A 19,299-nucleotide genomic window follows, 5' to 3' on the forward strand; every position below is an offset into this window, starting at 1 on the left:
TGCCTGATCTTTTTGAGACAGGGTCTCGCTATGCAGTTCAGGCTGGCCTTGAGCTCACTTTGTAGCCCAGGCTGGTCTCGAACTCGCAACGATTCTCCTGTGTCAGCCTCCTGAATGCTGGGGTTATAGGCATGCGCCACCACACCCGGCCACTACTGCAAGTTTGAGAGGAGAAAAGAAAAAAAAGAGAAACTCAGACCCACTAGCAGTCGCTTCGTAACCCTGTCCACTCCGCCTAGCCCCAGCACCCACTCCTTCATCTTTTCTGAATGGATTTGCTGTTGTGAACATTTCATAAAGAAGTCCTTTTGCCACCATACCTGGCTAGCCTTTTTTACTTTTTTTCAAGGCTCGTCTACTTGCACAGCATGTATCAGTACTTCATTTTTTTAAATTAATATTCCATGTGTGGGTATACCACATTTTGTTTGTCCTCTAGTTAATGGACATTTGGATTATTCCCAGTTCTTAGCTATTATGAAAAACACTTATGAACAGGTAGGGCCTTGCTGTGTAGTCCAGACTGACTTTAAACTTACAGTAATCCTCCTGTCTCAGCCTCCTGAGTGCTGAGATTACAGGCATGCACGGCAACTTTTTTTTTTTTAATACTAGGAATTGAACCCAGGCCTCATGCATACTAGGCAACCACTCTACCACTGAACTATATACCTAGCCTGCTCAAGTTATCTCGATACTGCCCATCCTTCAAAAACTCTGTTCAATTAAATCAATCCTACAAATACATTCTGAGCTCCTACTGTATCTCTGTGTGGTAAGTTAAAAGATCAGGAAACAAATGAAATAGGTGGAGTTCATCCTTAAAAGAACTCTCAGAAACAGATGTGGTGGTGCATGCCTATAAACCAAGAAAACAAAAACCCAACTCCCAGAAAGGTAAAAAGGGCCACTGTGTTCACTTTTGCAAGGTGGCCCACCCTTATTCTGCAGAGTCTGTTTCTTGTCTTACCTTAGTAAAACTTTCTACCATTGAAAGAAAGAAGAAAGAAGAGGAAAAAAAGAAAAGAAAAGAAAGAAGGAAAGAAAGAAAGGCAGGCAACAATTTTGCCCTGTTGTGTCAGAGCGCTAATGAAGATTTGACAAGTCATCTAATGCAGTTTATAGAGTAGGGAGGTGGGCAGATCCTGCAACCTGGGGGAAGATGAAGACAAAGTTAAGCAAGACTTCGCAGAGGAGGAGAGGACAGCTAGGATGTAGTACAGAATGAAAAATTTGTGATTGCTGGAGTAGGGGGTGGCGACATTATGAAGAATGTCGAGTGCCACGCTAAAGAATTTGCTCTTGATCCTAAAGCTATGGAGAGTTGCTTAATCATTTGTTTGCAACAAGGGAGGATGTGGTCAGAGTGCATTTTAAGAGAGACACTGTGGCCATCACAGGGAGGATAATGGAGAGACAAGAGGTCAAGACCGGTGAAAGAGATTGGCTATAGGAAGCTTTCCTTGGCAACTATATCCAGTATTTCCTTCCTCTTCTCTGCCCCCCGCATCTACACTACCCCATACTTGTGGGACAGATCATCTGTAGAAACAAACCCTCAGCTGGGTTGGGGATGTGTGATACACATGTGTGGATAGGGAGACTGGCTAAAGCTGGAAACTGGTGATGCTGTTGCAGTCACAGGTTCTCTGGAATATGTCCAGACACCAGGCAAAGCCACCAGGAGGGCCTCGACTGGAGCACCAGCTACACGGACAGTGGAAAAATGCCAATTCAACAAACACTGATTGCCTACTGAAAGAGGTGAGAGTAGAGGCTTAAGTGCTTGCTCTACTTCTGTATCTGTAAAAATGGACTCAAATTCACCTCTTTAGATTAATAAAAAGATCAAATAAAAATGTGTACAAGTCTCTGGCACATAAGGCGAGCCCATTTTACTTTTCCTCACAAAAACAAAGTAGGTAAGTATTTTAAACCAAAGAAGCAATTCAGAGACAGTGACACTGAGGTCAGACTGTTCAGAGAAAGGTCAGTAAGGACAAGTTCAAAATGTAGCTCACACGTGTAGTTGTGATAACCGTCATGCGCTGGGTACCTTCCACATGCCTGGCACCCTGCTGTATTTCCTCTAATTGTCACAACAACTCTATGTATGCTGCACATACTCCTAAAGCCACTTTTACAGATGAAGAAATGCAGAATCAGAGGCAAAAGATGAACTGCCCAGATGGCGTCAATCACCAGGAAGTTAAAGGCAAGATGAGAGTATGCCAAGGTTCAGGCATGGGCAATGGCCTAGAGGCAGAGAGAAAGGCTCTGGCCTCAAGGAATAGTACTGAGGGTTGAGGGAACAGACAAGGGATTGAGATAGAAAACAAGGCCAGAAGGAGGCGCCCTGGGACTGAGCTAGACAGAGAGGATGCCATGAAGCCCCAAGGCAGGAAACCCAAATCTAATCGCTGAAATTAGACAAAAGTAGTTCTTATGTGGTTGTATGAATCTGTTTGCCCTGGAGCCCTAAAGAACAGAGTGGGAGAGAATTCAAAGTCAAGAAAAGTTTTTGGTTTTGATACTGGGGATGGAACCCAGGGCATTCACACCCAGGACATAACATCCCCAACCTGTTATTTTTTTAAATTTTGTGTCAGAGTCTCACTAAATCACTAAGTTGCCCAGGCTGGGTTCAGATTTGTGGTCCCACTACCTCAGCCTCCCAGAGCGTGCCACCACGGATTTGAAAAGTAGTTTTTAGAATAGGATACTTTCCCTCCAAACTTGGGTCCCCAAAGAATGAGTCTAATGTATCTCTCTGGGTCCCCCACTGTGGCTCAGCCCAGTGGCTATCATAGAGAGGGTGTAGGCTAGTGATGGCAAACTCTTTAGATCTTTGAGTGGTACAAACATCCCACTGACGCATGAGTGCCAAAGGTTTATCACCACTGGCCCATCTGAGCTCATAACACTGCATATAAAAGAGCTCTGGGCCGGGTATGGTGGTGCATGCCTGTAATGCCAACACTCAAGAGGCTGAGGCAGGAGGATCGCTGCTATGAGTTCGAGGCCAGCCTGAGCTACAAAGTGAGTTCCTGGTGCACGCCTGTAAACCCAGCACTCGGGAGGCTGAGGCAGGAGGATTGCTGCTATGAGTTCGAGGCCAGCCTGGGCTACAAAGTGAGCTCAAGGACAGCCTGAACTGCATAGTGAGACCCTGTCTCAAAAAGACCAAAAAAAAAAAAAAAAAAAAAAAAAAGCTCTTGCAAACTAACAAATTTAAAACTCTTACCCATTCTACAAAGTGGCAATTACAGCTACTTTGTGAGGTCACCCCATATAGCTATAAGAGAATGATTGCAGGTGTCAGCCTTGAATCCCTAGTCTGACATTCAGTAGCGATTCCTTCTCTGTTTTCCATTGGTAAAGCGGGATGCTGATAGTATATACTTCATAAGATTTTTTAAAATGAGGATTAAATGAGAAAACACATAAATAGCAGAACAGTGCCTGGGACATGCCGGCTGCTCAGAATGCATTAACCTTGACACATGAGTGCTCAGAATGTACCCATCTTTTTGAGAGAGATGTGAAAATAACACTGACTAGCTCTGAAGTCTTCTACCCTCTCCGGATTATCTGCAATCCCCCAAAAAGGCCAGCAGGAGGGAGCTTTGGTCCCTCACTCTCACGTGTTAGGGTAAGATGGTCTTTGCAAAGCTGTCAGAATCCCCCTTTATGAGTAGATCAGGGTCAGGGTGGGAAGGCAACCCCTGGGAACGGATTTCTAGGGCTCAGCTCTCACTGTACGGAACCCAAGGCGGGGGGCCTGCGAGCCTCTCTGTGCTTTGTTGCACTGGACGGGCGCCCTCTCCTGCTAAAAGATGGGAACAGCCTGGAGTTTGTCGAGTGGGTCTCGCAGCGTCCCACTACTGGCAAGGGGGCTCTTCCCTTTGCTGAAATGCCCCAATCCTCTCTGCGGTGCAGAGTTTACATGAAGGGCGCTGAGGCTGGGGCAAAGCTGGCTTAATTCTCTAGAGGGCGAGGCTGGATAATTCGGTGCGAATGAGGATACAGGACAGGAGAAACTGGGGTCAGGCAATGGGAGAAATGGGGGTCCCGATGAATCAATTTTGTGTTCTTTCAACGGGTGATGGACCGCAGCAGAGAGAGAAAAGGTGACAGGGTGGCTTATCCAACATGTCAAACCCTGGTGTCCGGGTCTCTTGCGGCTGGCCTCACGTAGCCAGAATGAATGGGGCAGGATAGGGCTGGAGAGACGTGGTTTGAGGAGACGGCAGATTAGAGGGCTCGCCGGGGTCGGGGTCCCCGGTGGGGAGGAGCCAGCAATGGACGAGGGCGCAGTTTCCTCCTTAAGTTCCGCCCCGAGCGCGCCGGCCCCGCCCCGCGCTGTTCCCGCTCGCGTCCGCCCCCCGCCGCTTACCCGGCCGGGCCGGGCACCGCGGGGGACCCCCGGCTCCGATGCGGCCTCCCCACCAGCACCGCTTGGGTGAGTAAGAAGACGAGCGCCGCCGGCAGCCCCACCCCCGGAGCTCGGCGACGCGGTCCGACCTCCACTGGACCGGGCCCAGGCTCTCGGTCTCTGTGGCCTGCCCTCCTCCCGTGCATACTCTGTTTCCTGGAACTGCTTCCTTGCGGACGCACTGAGCTGGCCTCCTTCCTTTCCCTCCGACAGGGGACTAGGTGTGCAGGGATTACACTCTCCCTTCTCTACTCCGCAGGGCCTCCCGGTCAGGATTCACCCCACGTGTGGCGATGAAGGCCAGGGGGAACCTTGGAACCTCATAGATTAGTTTCACATCCCAGCTCTGGCAGTTGTAAGCCCGATATTTTTGAGTAAGTGCTTTTAACCATTTTAAGCCTCAGTTTCCTCTTCTGTGAAATGGCAACATAGACTGTAGGGCCTACTTAATAAGATTATAGCATGGATTAAGAGAGAACGCATAGCTTCTGCCAAGCAGGCTGCCTGCTGTGTAGTAGACAACCCACAAACGTGGTTTCTAATGGGGAGAGCTGGTAAGAAGCTCTCTGGGAACTTTGAAGATGAGGTTGGGATACTCCTAAGAAAGCGATGTTCAGCTGAATGGTACCTAGAAATGAAAGCCGCCTGGGGCTGAACAGGCAGGTAGGGCACTCCCTGTCCTGGGGTGTGGAGAGGCTTTGGAAGTAATCTGAATCTGAGCAGTGTGATCCTCCTGTTGCACAACTGTGGGAGCAGGCCCAGAGTGGATATGTGAGTTGTCTAAAGTCACACAGCTAAAAGAGGGGGCAGGCGTACACATCGAAGAAGTGTAGTAGATTGTCCTTTATGGTTGTTTTTTGTTTGTTTGTTTCTGAGACTGTCACATGAACTACTGCCTCACCTCCCTCCTTGAGATAGGGCCTTTTTTTTTTTCCCCCCCTCTGGGTATCAGGAATCAAACTCAGGACCTTGCGCTAGCCAAGCAGGTGCTGTGCCGCTGAGCTAAATCCCCAACCCCAAGGGCCTTTTTTTTTTTTTTTTTTTTTTTGGTAGTGGGAATCAAACTCAGGACCTTGCACTTGCCAGGCAGGCGCTGTGCCGCTGAACTATATTCCGGCCCCTGATAGTGCCTTTTCATTCCCTGAAGCCCCTGAAGATCCCTGAGGGATATGGAGCAGCTGGTTTACAGGAGAAAAGTTGGAAGCAGGAACTAGATCTACTCCAACTATAGAGTCTGAGTTTGGACTGGCGGGGGAGGTGCTCCTCAGGTAGGGAGAGCCCTAAGGGACTTACAGTCAGTCCATTTAGAGATGATCCAGGAATGTGTTGGGCATCCAAAAATTTCCCGGGGAGACCTCTCACCCCCGACACACACACACCGAAAGGGAGAGCAGAACTTGACGCAGGTTGCCTGATGGGCCCCTGGCAGAGGCTGGCGAGGAAGGTAGATGAAAATGGCAAGGCATAGCCACCCTGCTTGTTCGGGAATGCCAGGACACCACCCAACTGAGGTCAGAGTTCTTGAGGAAGGGACTAGAGAGGAGAATTCTGAGGGTGGGGCCAGAAAGAGTTAGGACTTGATTTGGTAAGGCCGAGGAGACCAGACAAGCAGGTTCTTTATGTATCTGGAGCCAGCCCGATCTTGGTACCCACAAGCCTCTGTGCTTGCCTTTCCCTTTAGACTCAGCTTTGAGGAAGGGCTTTTCTCTCTTTGGATCTTGGTTTCTCTATCTTTACAATGGGAACAGGGTTGATGACTCATGTAGGATTTAGTTTTCTTTTCTTTCTCCTATGGATATGTACCCCTTCTTTCACCCTCTCCCAGTCCTAATCTGATTTAATTGCCCAGAGCTCTGACCCAGAGGGGAAGGGCTCAAGGACCCAGCGCTGCCTTGTGTAACTCTTTCTAGCCCCCATATCTCCCTACTGCTGGCTTTTCTATCTATTTGATACATGGGCCTGAGTAGATTCCTGCCTCAGCTTCTCTTTCTATACATTGAAGGGAGCTGGGTTAAGATTATTGGTGTATAACAGTATAGTTCCTGACCTTAGGCTACCACACATCTGAGAGAGAAATTACTGTCCTCAAGAGCTCTCGCCTAATCTCAGGAGCGGGTGGACACGCCCCTGGGCACAGGGAAGCCTCCAGAAGCTGACCAAGCGGCTCTCTCCTGCAAACAGCAAGGCCAGGCGAGTGCCAGGCCTGATTCTGCAAAGCCTTTCACCCTTTGAGCACATGAGGCAGTAGGGGGTCGAGGTTCTGCCAGCTTCCATGGAGTCCCTGCTGCTGTGGGCTACTGGGCCTGCACACAGAGCTTGGGAAGGGGCTACAGGTGCAAGAGAGTTGAAGCTATGAGAGCTGATGAGAGGTCCTAACCCTGGGGTTTGAGCCTGAGGTTCAGAAGTTTTGGGGAGGTGATGGGCCATCTACTCTCTGGTTGTTTGCTTTTTGTTTGTTTGTTTTGTTTTTTGAGAGAGGGTCTCATGCAGTTCAGACTGGCCTTGAACCCACTATGGAACCCAGGCTGGCCTCGAACTCATGGTGATCCTCCTGCCTCAACCTCCTGAGTGCTGGGATTACAGGCGGCGTGTGCCACCATGCCTGGCCTTTTTTTTTTTTTTTTTTGAGACAGGGTCTCTGGTCTCTGGTATGCCGTTCAGGCTGGCCCTTGAGCTTACTTTGTAGGCCAGGCTGGTCTTGAACTTGCAATGATACTCCTGCCTCAGCCTCCTGAGTGCTGGGATTGCAGGAGTTTGCCACCATGCCCCACTTCCTGGCTTTTTTTGTTTTGGGGTTTTTGTTTTGTTCTTGAAATAATGGGAGATTAGATAAACTAGCACCTGTAGTCCTAGGCCTCACAGGCCAGGCAGAAGTCTGAGGAGAAGGTCCCCAATCTAGATATTCAGGCTTTATCCTAGTACAGATTGGGTTCATTGTCTTCCCTCTAAAATTGCATTTGGGTGTTGTCTTGGAATTCTGAGTCAGTCTTCCTCACCCAGGACAGGTACTGTCCAAGTTTAGGAGGCTTTCTTCTCAGACTCCTCCTGCCATAGCACAGCTAAGTTGAGGACTGAGCTGACCTCACCACTCAGTCCCATCCCTGTTGCCTGGGACCCTGACAGCATGCCCCTCCATCCTCAGGTCTGACAAGATGTACCAGGTCCCACTGCCGCTGGACCGGGATGGGACCCTGGTCCGTCTCCGCTTCACCTTGGTGGCCCTGGTCACGGTCTGCTGTCCACTTGTCGCCTTCCTCTTCTGCATCCTCTGGTCCCTGCTCTTCCACTTCAAGGAGACAACGGCCACACACTGTGGGGTAGGGCTTGGGGGCACTGATACTGCATATTCCAGCCCTTTTTGGATCTGTTTTTGGATCCTACTTCTACTTTAACGGGAGTAGCGAGGTCTCCAGTGGGAACATCAAACACACTGGGCTCTTGGGGGTGCTGGAAAATTGAAGTCTTAAGGATCAGTCTCTTTCCACTTTCTTGAAGGTTCTAGGGGCTGGGGTCACTGAGATTGGGTAGCCCCCAAATTCAGAACCCAATCATTACTTCATGGAAAGCAGATTCAGGAGCCCCAGGGTTTTCTGGAGAGTGAAAAGAAGAGGATCGGCTAGAGGGCATTTTGGGTCCTGCAGCATAGCACTGTGGGCTTGTGCCTGTCACTGTGGGAGTGTGTATGTGTGGTGGGGGATGTGGAGGGAGAGGGAAAGAGAGAGAGGGAAGAGAGGATTGTGGAGCCATGACTGTTCAAAATGGCTCTGAGTGGGGCGTGTGTATGAGAGAAACTATTTGCCTGTTTGTTGGGGGCCTAACTATGTACGTGTGCCTGTGTTCTGGGGTGGGCCTCAGGTTCTGTAGATGGCCACTCACTCTGTGGAGAGGGATATGGGGTACTTGGGCCATAAAGAAAGATGTAAGAATCCTTTCTCTGTAGTGCATTGGAGTAAATGAGATGAGCCCTGTGTTGATTGCTGTTCTATGCCTGATTCATTCACTGGCTCTCTATTACCTGAGACCCAGAAACTGAGTGTTACTCGCCCATGTCATATCTATAGTGAGGTTGAGCTGGCTGTGGTGGCACCTGCCTATAATCCTAGTACTCAGGAGGTCGAGAAAGAAGGATCACAAGTTTAAGCCCAGCCTGGGCAACTTTGTGACTTACAGACCCTGTCACAAAGTGAAAAATAAACATGTTGTGGACAGAGCTCATTGCAAAGGCTCTGGGTTCGTCTTCAGTACTAACAGAAAGAAAAAGAGGGGCTGGGGATTTAGCTCAGCGGCACAGCACCTGCCTGGCAAGCGCGACGTCGTGAGTTTGATTCCCGGTACTGGAAAAAAAAAAAAAAGAAAGATAAAGAAAGTAAGCTTGGTGCTTCCTGCCCAGTTCCTTTCCAGCGCTGACATAGAGCTCCAGGTAGAAGAAGGATGGGAAAGTGGGTTGGGGAGTGTGAAGGGTGAGGAGTGGGACGAGGAAGAGAAGAAATTGTCAAGGTGGAAGGCAGAGGAGGAGATGAAGTTAGCCTGGGGGCTCTATGTCTAAAGGAGGCAGAGCCTGGACAGAGGCCCTTGGGCCCTAGCTTCAGAGAGAGCTCTGAAGGTCTTGTAGCCAACTTCCTGTGTAGGAAGCTCTCCAACTTCCTGTAAAGGGCATCTGCTTCAGGGAAAGGGCTAGGACTCGCAGAGCAGTCCTGCTAGGGGTTTGCGGGGGACGCCCACCTGTGTCGTTCATGTGACTTGAAGTTGCCCCTCCTGACTTGTCCATGGGTAGACATGAGCTTGAGTTATGGGCACCCATCTGATGAGAGCTGGGACTGACTGTCAAAAGGAACAGGACTGGAGGGAAAAGGAGTGAGCAGGTGATCTGAGGGGAAGGGTCACCCTTTCCTGATCTCATGCTTACCTCAGATAATGCAGCAGATATTCCCATTACTCCAGATAACTCCTGCCCATCCCAAGGTATCTCCTCCCCCAAAAAGCTTCCCCTGGCCTTCTTCGGGCAGACTTAACCACTTCCTCCTCTGGGTGCCTTCAGTTCCTTGTGTTATCTGTCTTTCTTTCATTCATGGTATGGGGGCTTGAAGCCAGGGTCTTCACACTGAACTATTATCCCCACGCCCTTTAAAAAAAATTTTTTTTGGGGACAGAGTCTCACTTATCTATCTATCACACATTTCTCTCATATCATACCTGTGCTTGTATCTGTCTTGCCCATCAGACCAGGATCTCCTTGAGGGTAGGCAGTCTGTCTGAGTCAGAAAGTACTTGTTTCCTAATTGGTTTTTTTTTGTACTGGGAATTGAACTCAGGACCTTGCACTTGCCAGGCAGGCGCTTTTGCCACTGAGCTATATCCCCGGCCCAGAAAGTACTTGAATAAAGGGATACTCACCTTCTTCTCCCCCTCCCCCTGTCAACCCCACCCAGAGCCCTAGGGAAAGTAAGGCATAGTATAAGGTAGTTGTAGTCCAAATAAATTGTAATATTTGTATAGCGTAAGCCTAGCCCTGAGGGCTAATGGGATCAATACCCTCAGCATACCTTGTACCTATTACCTACTCTTGGTATACTAACTAGATAACAAAGATAAGGGAATTGGGGGGCGGTGGTACTAGGCCTAGTGACCTTGGGAGTATGCTATCCCTAACCCCTGGAACTCCCCTGTTGGATCCAACTGGAGTTTTTCATACATGCTTTGGATTTCCCATCTAGAATATCTCAGGAATGGCCAACCCTAAGAATGAAAGAAGCGACCCCGTACAGCACATCAATAATTGGTCACTTTGCATCTGCTTGCACATTCCTAGTGACGGGGAGTTTCCTTCCTCTTCGGGTAACCTATTCTTTTTTTTTTTTTTTTGTGGTACTGGGAGTCAAACTCATGACCTCAGGCTTGCCAGGCAAATGCTTAAGCCGCTGAGCTATTACCGCCCCCACCCCGCCGGCCCTCGGGTAACCTATTTTAAGGCAGCTTAATAACTAATACTGAGCAAGCTGTTTCTTGTGGTGAGCACGGACTTTCTTTCTGGTGATCTCTGCTCTGTCTCTGGCTCTGCTTTGATGGCCATGGAGTACTTTCTCATTGGGGCTTTAGGTCAGCCCTGCAGAAACAAGAAGGCAGAGTGGGGATCCCTGAGTCTGTCTTAGGGAGCATACCTCTATTCTCTTCAGGCAACCTTCCCAGAACATGGCCTCCTCCTCACCCTGAGTGTACCCTTGGACTTGACTCCGTTGGTAACTGTTATCTTCTCTATGCCAGACCTTGATCTGGGCATAGGACCTCAGGTGCCCTGGGCAGTACAGACAAAAGCAGGACTGTTCATTCTTAATACTGGCAGTTAGACCTCTGTTGATGTACCTGAACTGCCATTAGCTGCAGGTACAGGCTGGACACTGATACGCAATGTTCAGGCCTTTCTAGATCTCTCTTGGGTCCTGATTCTGTCATCGCAGGATTAGCCAGTTCTCCGTTGGTTTCAAGATATATACCAAGTCCTGCTCCAGTCAGAAAGGGTCAGATCCCATGCTGCTTTCTCCTTTTTCCTTCCTAGAAATCTGCCTGTATTCCTGAACACAACCCTCAGAAAGATCCCCACCCCCACCCCTGGCAAAGAAGCCACAGTGGGCTGACCTCGGCCACTATCTTTTCATACTGTTGCAGAGTGTTCCTGGATTTATGACACGGCTTGTTGATCTTGAGAAGGCTGTGTGCTGGGCAGGCATGGAGAACTGGGCTCTGTGGGTGGGAGGGCAGGAGTTGGGGGTGGGACCCTGCAGGCTTAGAGCAATCTCAGTCTGGCTAGAGCCTTCAACTCAAGCTCCAGATTCTTCAGCATCCAGTGTGAGTGTTATTTAGTGAGACCCCACCCCTGACAAGGAGCTGGACCAGTGGACTGGGGTCTTCATAACGGAGGGAAGTGTGAGTCTTAAGGGGAGATCTAGTTTTGGGCCTTTTAATGTAAAGTCTTATCTGTCTGTCTCAACTTTCCACAGCAGGGAGCCCAGCTTGATCTGTCCTGGTGGTCTGGAGAGTAGGAGTTGTGGGGAGGAAGTTCTTTGCCAGGAGGGAGGAGAGAGTGAAGAAGCCCAGGTTCCTGGGCCTGCGTCTGACCTGGACAGAGGCTTCCTGGGTTGGCCCAGCCAGCTGAGTAGAGAAAGTCCCCAGGACCCTCAGATTCCCCTGAACTTTTCTTGGGTGACATGGTCTATTCAGAGAGGAAGGAGATGGGAGGGAATCTGGGTCTCTGCAGGGTCCTTGATATTTTGGGATCAGGGTCCTGCTGGCCTGAGGCTTAGTTCTTATTCAGACCCAGAGGGGGGATGGCTGGCAGACTGTGGGCCCACTGAAATGGGCTCCAGGACACTCTCACTGTTCCTAGTTGAACTTGGGTGAGGAAGAGGAATGTGGTAGGTCAGGGTCAGTGGGAGGGCTCTAGCCATTTTTATTTAGCCAAGGGTCCTTTGTCCAGGTGATATGGCTTGATTTAGAGTCTTTTTTAAATTACATTTTAATTTTTATAGGTACAGGTTTGCAGAACATAATGATTACATTCCTTGTGGGGAATTGGTTCATGTACATAACACATCTTAATTTTTTTTTTCTAGACTCTTAAGCTATTAGGTGGCAGGAGGCCAGTATTTGATCCTGACATGGTTCGGGGCCTCAGTCTCACTCTCTAGATAGGAGTGATAGCTTGTTCACTTCTGATCCTTCTCCACAGTGGCTGTCAGGATTATAAGAGTGAGGTGAGCTGTCAGAGCTCCTATATCCAGGCCTCCGGGGCCTTCTACCATCCACGTTCTTCCAGAGGTGGACCTAGAGTGTCAGTGTGTCAGGGGATTCCTAAAAGCTATCCTTGCCACTCCAGTTCTGTCTCCCTCTGCTCCTCCTCCTCCTCTGCACTGCCTTCTTCTCCATGTGCCATTTTTAATACGTCTGTTCTTCTTCATGCTCTGAGGAGCCAGCTCTGGTAAAGGCTTCCCTTTCCCAGGCTCAGGTATCCCACCAGGCCCCAAGTTGTGTCCGTTGCCCTGCTTGGGCCATTCCCTACAGGATGTTCTCTGCGGCCTCCCAGTCCTTGGACCCAGATGGGACCGTGTTCCGGCTCCGATTTACAACCATGGTCTGTTGGGTCATCACTTTCCCCTTGTTCGGCTTCTTCTACTGCATCATCTGGTCCCTGGTGTTCCACTTTGAGTACACGGTGGCCACTGACTGTGGGGTGAGTGCCAGGCTTCCCAGCACGTGGGTTAAGGCTGGGTCAGGATATAGTGGTAAGGCAGAAATCAGAGAGTGGGAGAGACCTAGAGGGTGAGAGAAGGAAAAGAGACAAAAGGATGAGAACAGGGCTGAGCTAGGTAGAGTCACAGTCCTTTAAGAGTTGGAAGAGGAGCCAGGCATGGTGGCACATGCCTGTAATCCTAGCACTCTTTTTTTTTTTTTGATACCGGGAATCGAACTCAGGACCTTGCACTTACCAGGCAGGTGCTTATGCCACTGAGATATGTCCCTGGCCTGATCCTAGCACTCTTGAAGCTGAGGGAGGAGGATCACTGTGAGTCTGAGGCCAGCATGGGCTACAAAGTGAGTTCAAAGCTACCCTAAACTGTATAGTGAAACCCTGTCTCAAAAAAAATAATATATATAAAAGACAAACAAAAACAAATGTTGGAAGAGGATTATAGAAAATACAACCAAGATGGACTTGTTTAGTCCTCAATCTTCCCTGAGGATCAGGGGCAGAAGTTCTATGTCCGGCATGTAGCTGAATATGGACTTGCCCTTAGATTTCATTCCTGCAAGAAGCAGTCCTTAGATACGGTCACAACACAGTAAGTTGGGATTCTTGTTGTGATAAAGGTGAACACATAGTGTAGGGCACAGGGGAGGCTCTTAACCCAGTGTGAACTTTAGGGAGGACTTCCTTCTTAGAGGCAGGGGTGTTGTTGCTGGTAGGTGGTGCTGGTGGTAGCGGTGGTGGTGGTAAAGAAAGGTTTTTATGAACATCAGGCTGATTATTTGAATTTTATCCCGGGGGTGAGCGGGTGGGGAGAAAGTTTTGGAAAGATTTCAAGCGGTAAAAGGGCCGTGATCAGATTTGAGCTTTAGAAGATGATTCCAACTCCTGTGTGAAGAACAGACTAAAAGGAAGTTGGTCAAGTAGGGAGACCAGGGGGAGGTTAGTACGTGGCTTATACTACTGGAGACCAGAGCAAAGATGAGTACTGTGGGGACAGCGGATGAAGTCCAGAGGGGAGTAGCAAGTAGAATTGACAGGAACTAGAATTTTTGTGCAATTGGCAAGGGGTGGGGGACAACAAGGAAGATAGAGAAGTCATGTATTTAAAAAAAAAAAAAGAGAGAGAAGTCATGTATAATTTGGGGGGACTTTTTCTGAGGCCAAAGAAATTATCTCTAATGGCAGAATCTGATAGAGGAATTTTTGGAGCTCTCCCTTTATGAGTTTCTCTTTTACTGCCCTGGTAGGAAGGAGTTACCTACCTGGCTGTAGTACTTTTGGCTCTGTGCTCATGGGGAGGTTTGGGGTGAGGCGGTAGCTACCCATGTCACTTGCTGGTAGAGTTGGTAAGTGGGGAACTTATATGCTCAGGATGGGGGTGGAAGGAGCGGGTATATGAATCTGAGAGAGAGAGGGAGAGAGAGAGAGAGAGAGAGTGTGTTACATAGAATCCTACCTTTACTCTTAATCTGAGAGGAATTTGTGAAGACTAGCGATCACAGGGCCTTAATCCACACCCTTCCTACCTCCAACTCCATATTTTATCTATCTAATCATTCGTCAGGGTTCAGTCCCTTCAGTGCTTCAAGCTGTCCAGTTAGGCTTTAGATACTGGTCCTGTTCCACTTAAATTAATTGAGATTAGGGAGTAGTCTTCAGAATCAGGCAATAGAAGCAACACTCTTACTAACCTAACTCAGGGGAAGAGAGGGGCCAACATATCAGTTAAGGAGAGCAGGAGGTCTTACTGTCTCAGGTACTGCCTCTCACGCCTAATTATGCTAGATGGCCCTGTGGTTGGCTCACAGCCTCTTTGCAGGCTTTTCAGGAAAGCACTTACTGTACTCACTGTGTGGGAAATCTTGCAGGTGGCTTTGCATACATTAGAATTCATAATCACTCTACAAGGTAGGTGGTGTTATACACATTACCAGTGTGGAAACTGGAGCTCAGAGAGGTGAAATGCCTTGCCCAAGGTCACATGGCTAATAAAGGGGAGAGCTGGGATACAGACCTAGCTTTGTGAAGGTCCAAAGCTTCACGCTGCCTCTTCACTGATTAGTTAGTAAACATCTGAGCTGATCTGAAGCTATGGTACTTCAAGCCATGGCTTTGAAAGCAGGGTCTTCCCATTGAGAAGTCTGTAGTTTACTTGGAGACTCTGAAGTCCCTTGCTGGCCCTCCGTCAGCCTCACCCCTTCCTTGTAAGTTGCCTACCTTTTCACCACAGGACTCACTTAATATCTTCATTGGAAGAAAAGAAGGGACTTTCCAGAACTCTGTCTCTAAACACTGGTCCCTGTATAGGGCCGGGGATACAGCTCAGTGGAACAAGCGCCTGCCTGGCAAGCGCAAGGTCCTGAGTTTGATTTCCGGTACCAAAAAAAAAAAAGCCTGTATAGTTAGAACAAGGTCATTCTCTTGCTGGGTTCCTGGGCTCTGACACTGCTCTTGCCCTTGTTAAGTGTCTAAAAATGTTCATAGAAAGTATGGACAGTGGACTGGCAGCTTCCAGTTTGGGTATCTTTAAAAAATGCAGATTCTCAGGTTCTAATCCTGTAATTTCACACAACTACCCAGTGAGTTTTATGTGTTATTAAAGTTTGCAAAGTACTGCCGGGTGTGGTGACACACACCTGTAATCCCAGCACTAAGGAGGCTGAGGCAGGAGGAGTGCCATGAGTTCGAGGCTAGCCTGGGCTACATAGCGAGACCCTATCTTTAAAAAAAAAAAAAAACCAATACAATTTGCAAAGTACTGCTGTATACCTGCGAGTTTAAGAGATCTTCCTTCTGCCAGGTGTGGTGGCATGCGTCTGTAATCCCAGCACTTGGGAAGTTGAGGCAGGAGGATCACTGCTCAGGGTAGCCTAGGCTACAAAGAGAGTTCAAGGCCAGCCAGCGAAACCCTGTCTCCAAAAAAAAAACCAAAAACCAAAAAACAAAAAAAGAAAGAGATTCTTTTTCTATTATGGGTTTCCTGTTCCCATCTAAACTATGGTTCAGTCAGTTCTCTTATCTCTCATACTTCTCAACACTACTTCTTATAGCTGTGTAAATACTGTCTCCCCCTTCTTCAGGGTAAAGGAGTAAGGCTGCAGTTTCTTTAGGAACGAGGAGTTCCAGGCACTGAGAAAGATAGAAAGGAGAAATGCATGAGAACAAGGTCATTTTTTCTCAGACCAATTTGGAGGCACCCGCTTTCTTTCTTTCTTTTTTTTTTTTTTTTTTTGGCTTTTTTTCCGGTACCGGGAATCAAACTCACGACCTCATGCTTGCCAGGCAGGCGCTGTGCTGCTCAGCTAAATCCCCAGCCCCCGACACCCACTTTCTTAAACACGAACAGAGTAGTGATTCCTTTCTGGCCTACCTCACAAAACCCTCTACCAGCTTGGCACCCCTGCTCAGACGGATGAGTTTTGTGGAGCTGGGAGCAGGGACAGGAGCAGCTCAGCAGGGTGTCACTTTTTAAAAGGTCAGACTGTCGGTAACTCACCTGTCCTCAGCACTGAATCTGGAGTTCTAGATTACTGAGATTCCTGCAGAGTCCTATCTGAGGCAGAGCTCCGGACTACAGGGATAGGGAGCATCCGAACCTGTCTACATAAAATGCCCAAAAGCGCAGGTTCTACTTTGTGAGGAGACGCAGAAGGCCCGCCCTGCCCCTGCACAGATCCCAGGCCGGCTGGGAAATGAGAACTGCGCGCACTGGGCCCGGAACCTGGAAAGGGAGGGCTCCTGCGAGGGCAGGGGTGGGGGTTGGGGTGGAGTGGAGGGAAGGGGCGGGACCTTCTGAGCGCCTGTGTGACTGACTTGGGGAGGGTCTCCTGGTGGGCGGGGCTGGAAGAGGCCCACGCCCAGACGTAGCCCGACTCTCTAGGTACCCAACTACCTGCCTTCGGTGAGCTCGGCCATTGGTGGGGAGGTGCCCCAGCGTTACGTGTGGCGTTTCTGCATCGGCCTGCACTCGGCGCCCCGCTTCATGGTGGCCTTCGCCTACTGGAACCACTACCTCAGTTGCGCCTCCCCGTGTTCTGGCTACCGCCTGCTCTGCCGCCTCAACTTCAGCCTCAATGTCATCGAGAACCTCGCGCTGCTAGTGCTCACCTATGTCTCCTCCTCCGAGGACTTCAGTGGGTGCCCAGAGGAGGGACGGGTGGAGAAGGGCTGGGGTAGGGGACGGACTGCTCCTTCCTGCACACAGACCTTCCTGCCAGGAGGTAAGGGCGCTTCTGGCTATGCGCACACCATCCTCTCTCCCTCCAGCCGTCCACGAAAATGCATTCATTGTGTTCATCGCGGCATCCCTCAGTCACATGCTCCTCACCTGCATTCTCTGGCGGCTGACCAAGAAGCACACAGTAAGTCAGGAGGTACGGTCTAATCCTAGTGGGCGCCAGGTGCCCCAGAAGAAAATCAAGGACATCTGTCCTCAGGACGTGGGTAACGATGAGGCGGGAACTGGAGGGTTTTTTTGTTTGTTTGTTTTTGTTTTGAGAGAGGATCTTGCTCTGAGATTCAGGCTGGTGTTGAACTTACCACATAACCCCGGCTGCCTCAGCCTCCAGAGCACTGGGATTATAGGCATGCGCCATCACTCCCTGCTGGAACTGAAGTTTTAGTAGAAACCCTGGCAAGGGGTACGGTATTGGGGTTGGGGCTGAGGCTTGGGGTTGAGGGTGGTTGATCTGTCAGAATCTAGCACTGTTTAGGTAATACAGCAGATGACAGTTTAGAGATGGAGGCTCCAGGGCCGGGGATGTAGCTCAGCGGCATAAGCGCTTGCCTGGCAAGTCTGAGGTCATGAGTTCAATTCCCGGTACCAAAAAAGAAAAAAAAGAGATGGAGGCTCCAAAAGGGCAGTTAATGAGTGGTAGCCTCTGGGCTCCAGTAGGTTTAGAGACACTTTGTCAGGGGTCTGGGGTCTACTAATTGCAGTGCCCCATCGGCATCCACACCTTTCCTTGCCCCACAGCACCTGGGGGTGTTCAGCTAGTGGGTGACCATGTAACCTCCATATGCCAAGCTCCTGAAATTGGAGGGCCAGGGGTCTTCCCATTAATAGTTCCCCAAATGCAGGGATGTGACCTGCACATCATTCCTGCTGCCCTGTTGGTGCCACCTTCTCTGATTACTGTGGGAGCCAAGCGAGGGGAAGCACTGTCCTTAGAAGCTTGGGACAAAAGGGGAGGCTGCCCATGCATACTGTACAAGCTCCAGAGTGTTGAGATAGCCCATCCCCTAGGATCGAAAGTCCTACAGCTGGAAACAGCGGCTCTTCATCATCAACTTCGTCGCCTTCTTCTCAGCTCTGGCGGTCTACTTTCGGCACAACATGTATTGTGAGGCTGGAGGTAAGGCCAGGCTAGGACCTGTACAGGGTTATAAGTGACTATGGGGCAGTTGTGATGCTTCTGATAGTGGGCAGTATCTTGGGCATTGGTTGTCGTTGTGTTTCTTCTAATGGGGTAACTAGAGTGACTTAAGGGGCTTGTCAAAGGGGTAACAGGAGGCTCATCATGCCCTGTTCCTTGTGTCCTTACAACAGTTTACACCATCTTTGCCATCCTGGAGTACACCGTTGTCCTAACCAACATGGCGTTCCACATGACAGCCTGGTGGGACTTTGGGAACAAAGAGCTGCTCATATCCTCTCAGCCTGAAGAAAAGCGATTCTAAACCCCTCTGCTGCTGGAAGAGCCCACTGTCCAGACACAAGAAACAGCTCTGGCCTTCCCCATCTTATTTCCTCTCTGGGTCCCTTCAAAAGCTGAGGGAGGAGGAAGGGCAGAAGGGCATAGGAGAAGGCTGACCCTAGCACTGCTGGTTTCTTTTCCTCAGCCCTCTCAAAGGCACAGGGACCGTCAAGAAACACCACCCTTAACTGAGAGGGCCCAAGAAGCCAAGCTGGCAGGAAACCTCCACCACTTGGTGCTAAAAAAGAAAAAAATCCCAAAGTTTATGATCACCATGCAGTTCCTGGCCCTTATACACCGACCTTTCACTGAGGTCGGGGCCCACTGAGCAGTGTCTGTTACCTGAAAACCATGGCTGTCTATCTCTAGGTCACTCACTTGCCAAACGTTTTAGCAATCTACTGTGCACATCCAGGCGTGTGGCCGTAGTCCCGTTGAGATTGCTCAGGTGTCCGAGTCCTGACTTTACTTCTTTCAACTGGTGTATGCTCTAGGGTGTGCAACTTTCACTGTCTGAACCTCAGTGTATCCAACTACATGATGCAGGTGGGTATGCTGATTTCCAAGGGCTCTGCAGTGTGGCTCTCTTCTCTTTTGATGGAGGAGGTGTTCTATACCTGAAGGATGACCATTTCAGAAAGAGCACCATCGTGGCTTGTGTGTGTCCCTTCATTTCTCAGATCACCAGCCTATAGCCCTGGGGTGGAGGGGTCAGAGACCTAGTTCCTTAAGCCTAAAGTGGGTTCCTTGGTATCCCTCCATTTTCCATAGTGCCCTGAAGCCTGAGCTCTTTTGGTTGTACATTTTACTTCAAATAAAAATGAAATTTTGATTTTTGCCAATAATCTGGGTTAGCCTTGCTAGTCTCAGGATTCATATCCTTCTTTGATAGGAACTTAAGTGAGGCATGGGCTCCAGAATTCACA

At 49.5% G+C, this 19,299-nt stretch overlaps 1 protein-coding gene across 7 annotated transcripts in view; it reads left to right on the forward strand.

Annotated features, from left to right (window-relative positions):
* Positions 1 to 19,218, forward strand: part of Pgap2 (post-GPI attachment to proteins 2) — a 22,831-nt gene extending 3,613 nt beyond the window's left edge. Inside the window, exons 1-7 of one of the 7 annotated variants that reach the window (XM_005380028.2) lie at positions 4,345 to 4,462; positions 7,578 to 7,752; positions 12,447 to 12,659; positions 16,558 to 16,810; positions 16,944 to 17,050; positions 17,923 to 18,031; positions 18,226 to 19,218. In XM_005380028.2, coding sequence (XP_005380085.1) covers positions 7,588 to 7,752; positions 12,447 to 12,659; positions 16,558 to 16,810; positions 16,944 to 17,050; positions 17,923 to 18,031; positions 18,226 to 18,356 — 978 coding nt within the window. In that variant the 5' untranslated portion in view covers positions 4,345 to 4,462; positions 7,578 to 7,587 and the 3' untranslated portion in view covers positions 18,357 to 19,218. Of the gene's footprint in view, positions 1 to 4,344; positions 4,463 to 4,694; positions 4,810 to 7,577; positions 7,753 to 12,446; positions 12,660 to 16,557; positions 16,811 to 16,943; positions 17,051 to 17,922; positions 18,032 to 18,225 lie in introns of those variants that run through there. The other 6 variants (XM_005380026.1, XM_005380027.1, XM_013511899.1 and 3 more) reach the window with 6 other exon arrangements.
* The last annotated feature ends 81 nt before the right edge of the window (positions 19,219 to 19,299 follow it).

The sequence above is a fragment of the Chinchilla lanigera genome, unplaced genomic scaffold, assembly GCF_000276665.1.
Source record: "Chinchilla lanigera isolate Chin_1 unplaced genomic scaffold, ChiLan1.0 scaffold00013, whole genome shotgun sequence".
Taxonomy (NCBI): domain Eukaryota; kingdom Metazoa; phylum Chordata; class Mammalia; order Rodentia; family Chinchillidae; genus Chinchilla; species Chinchilla lanigera.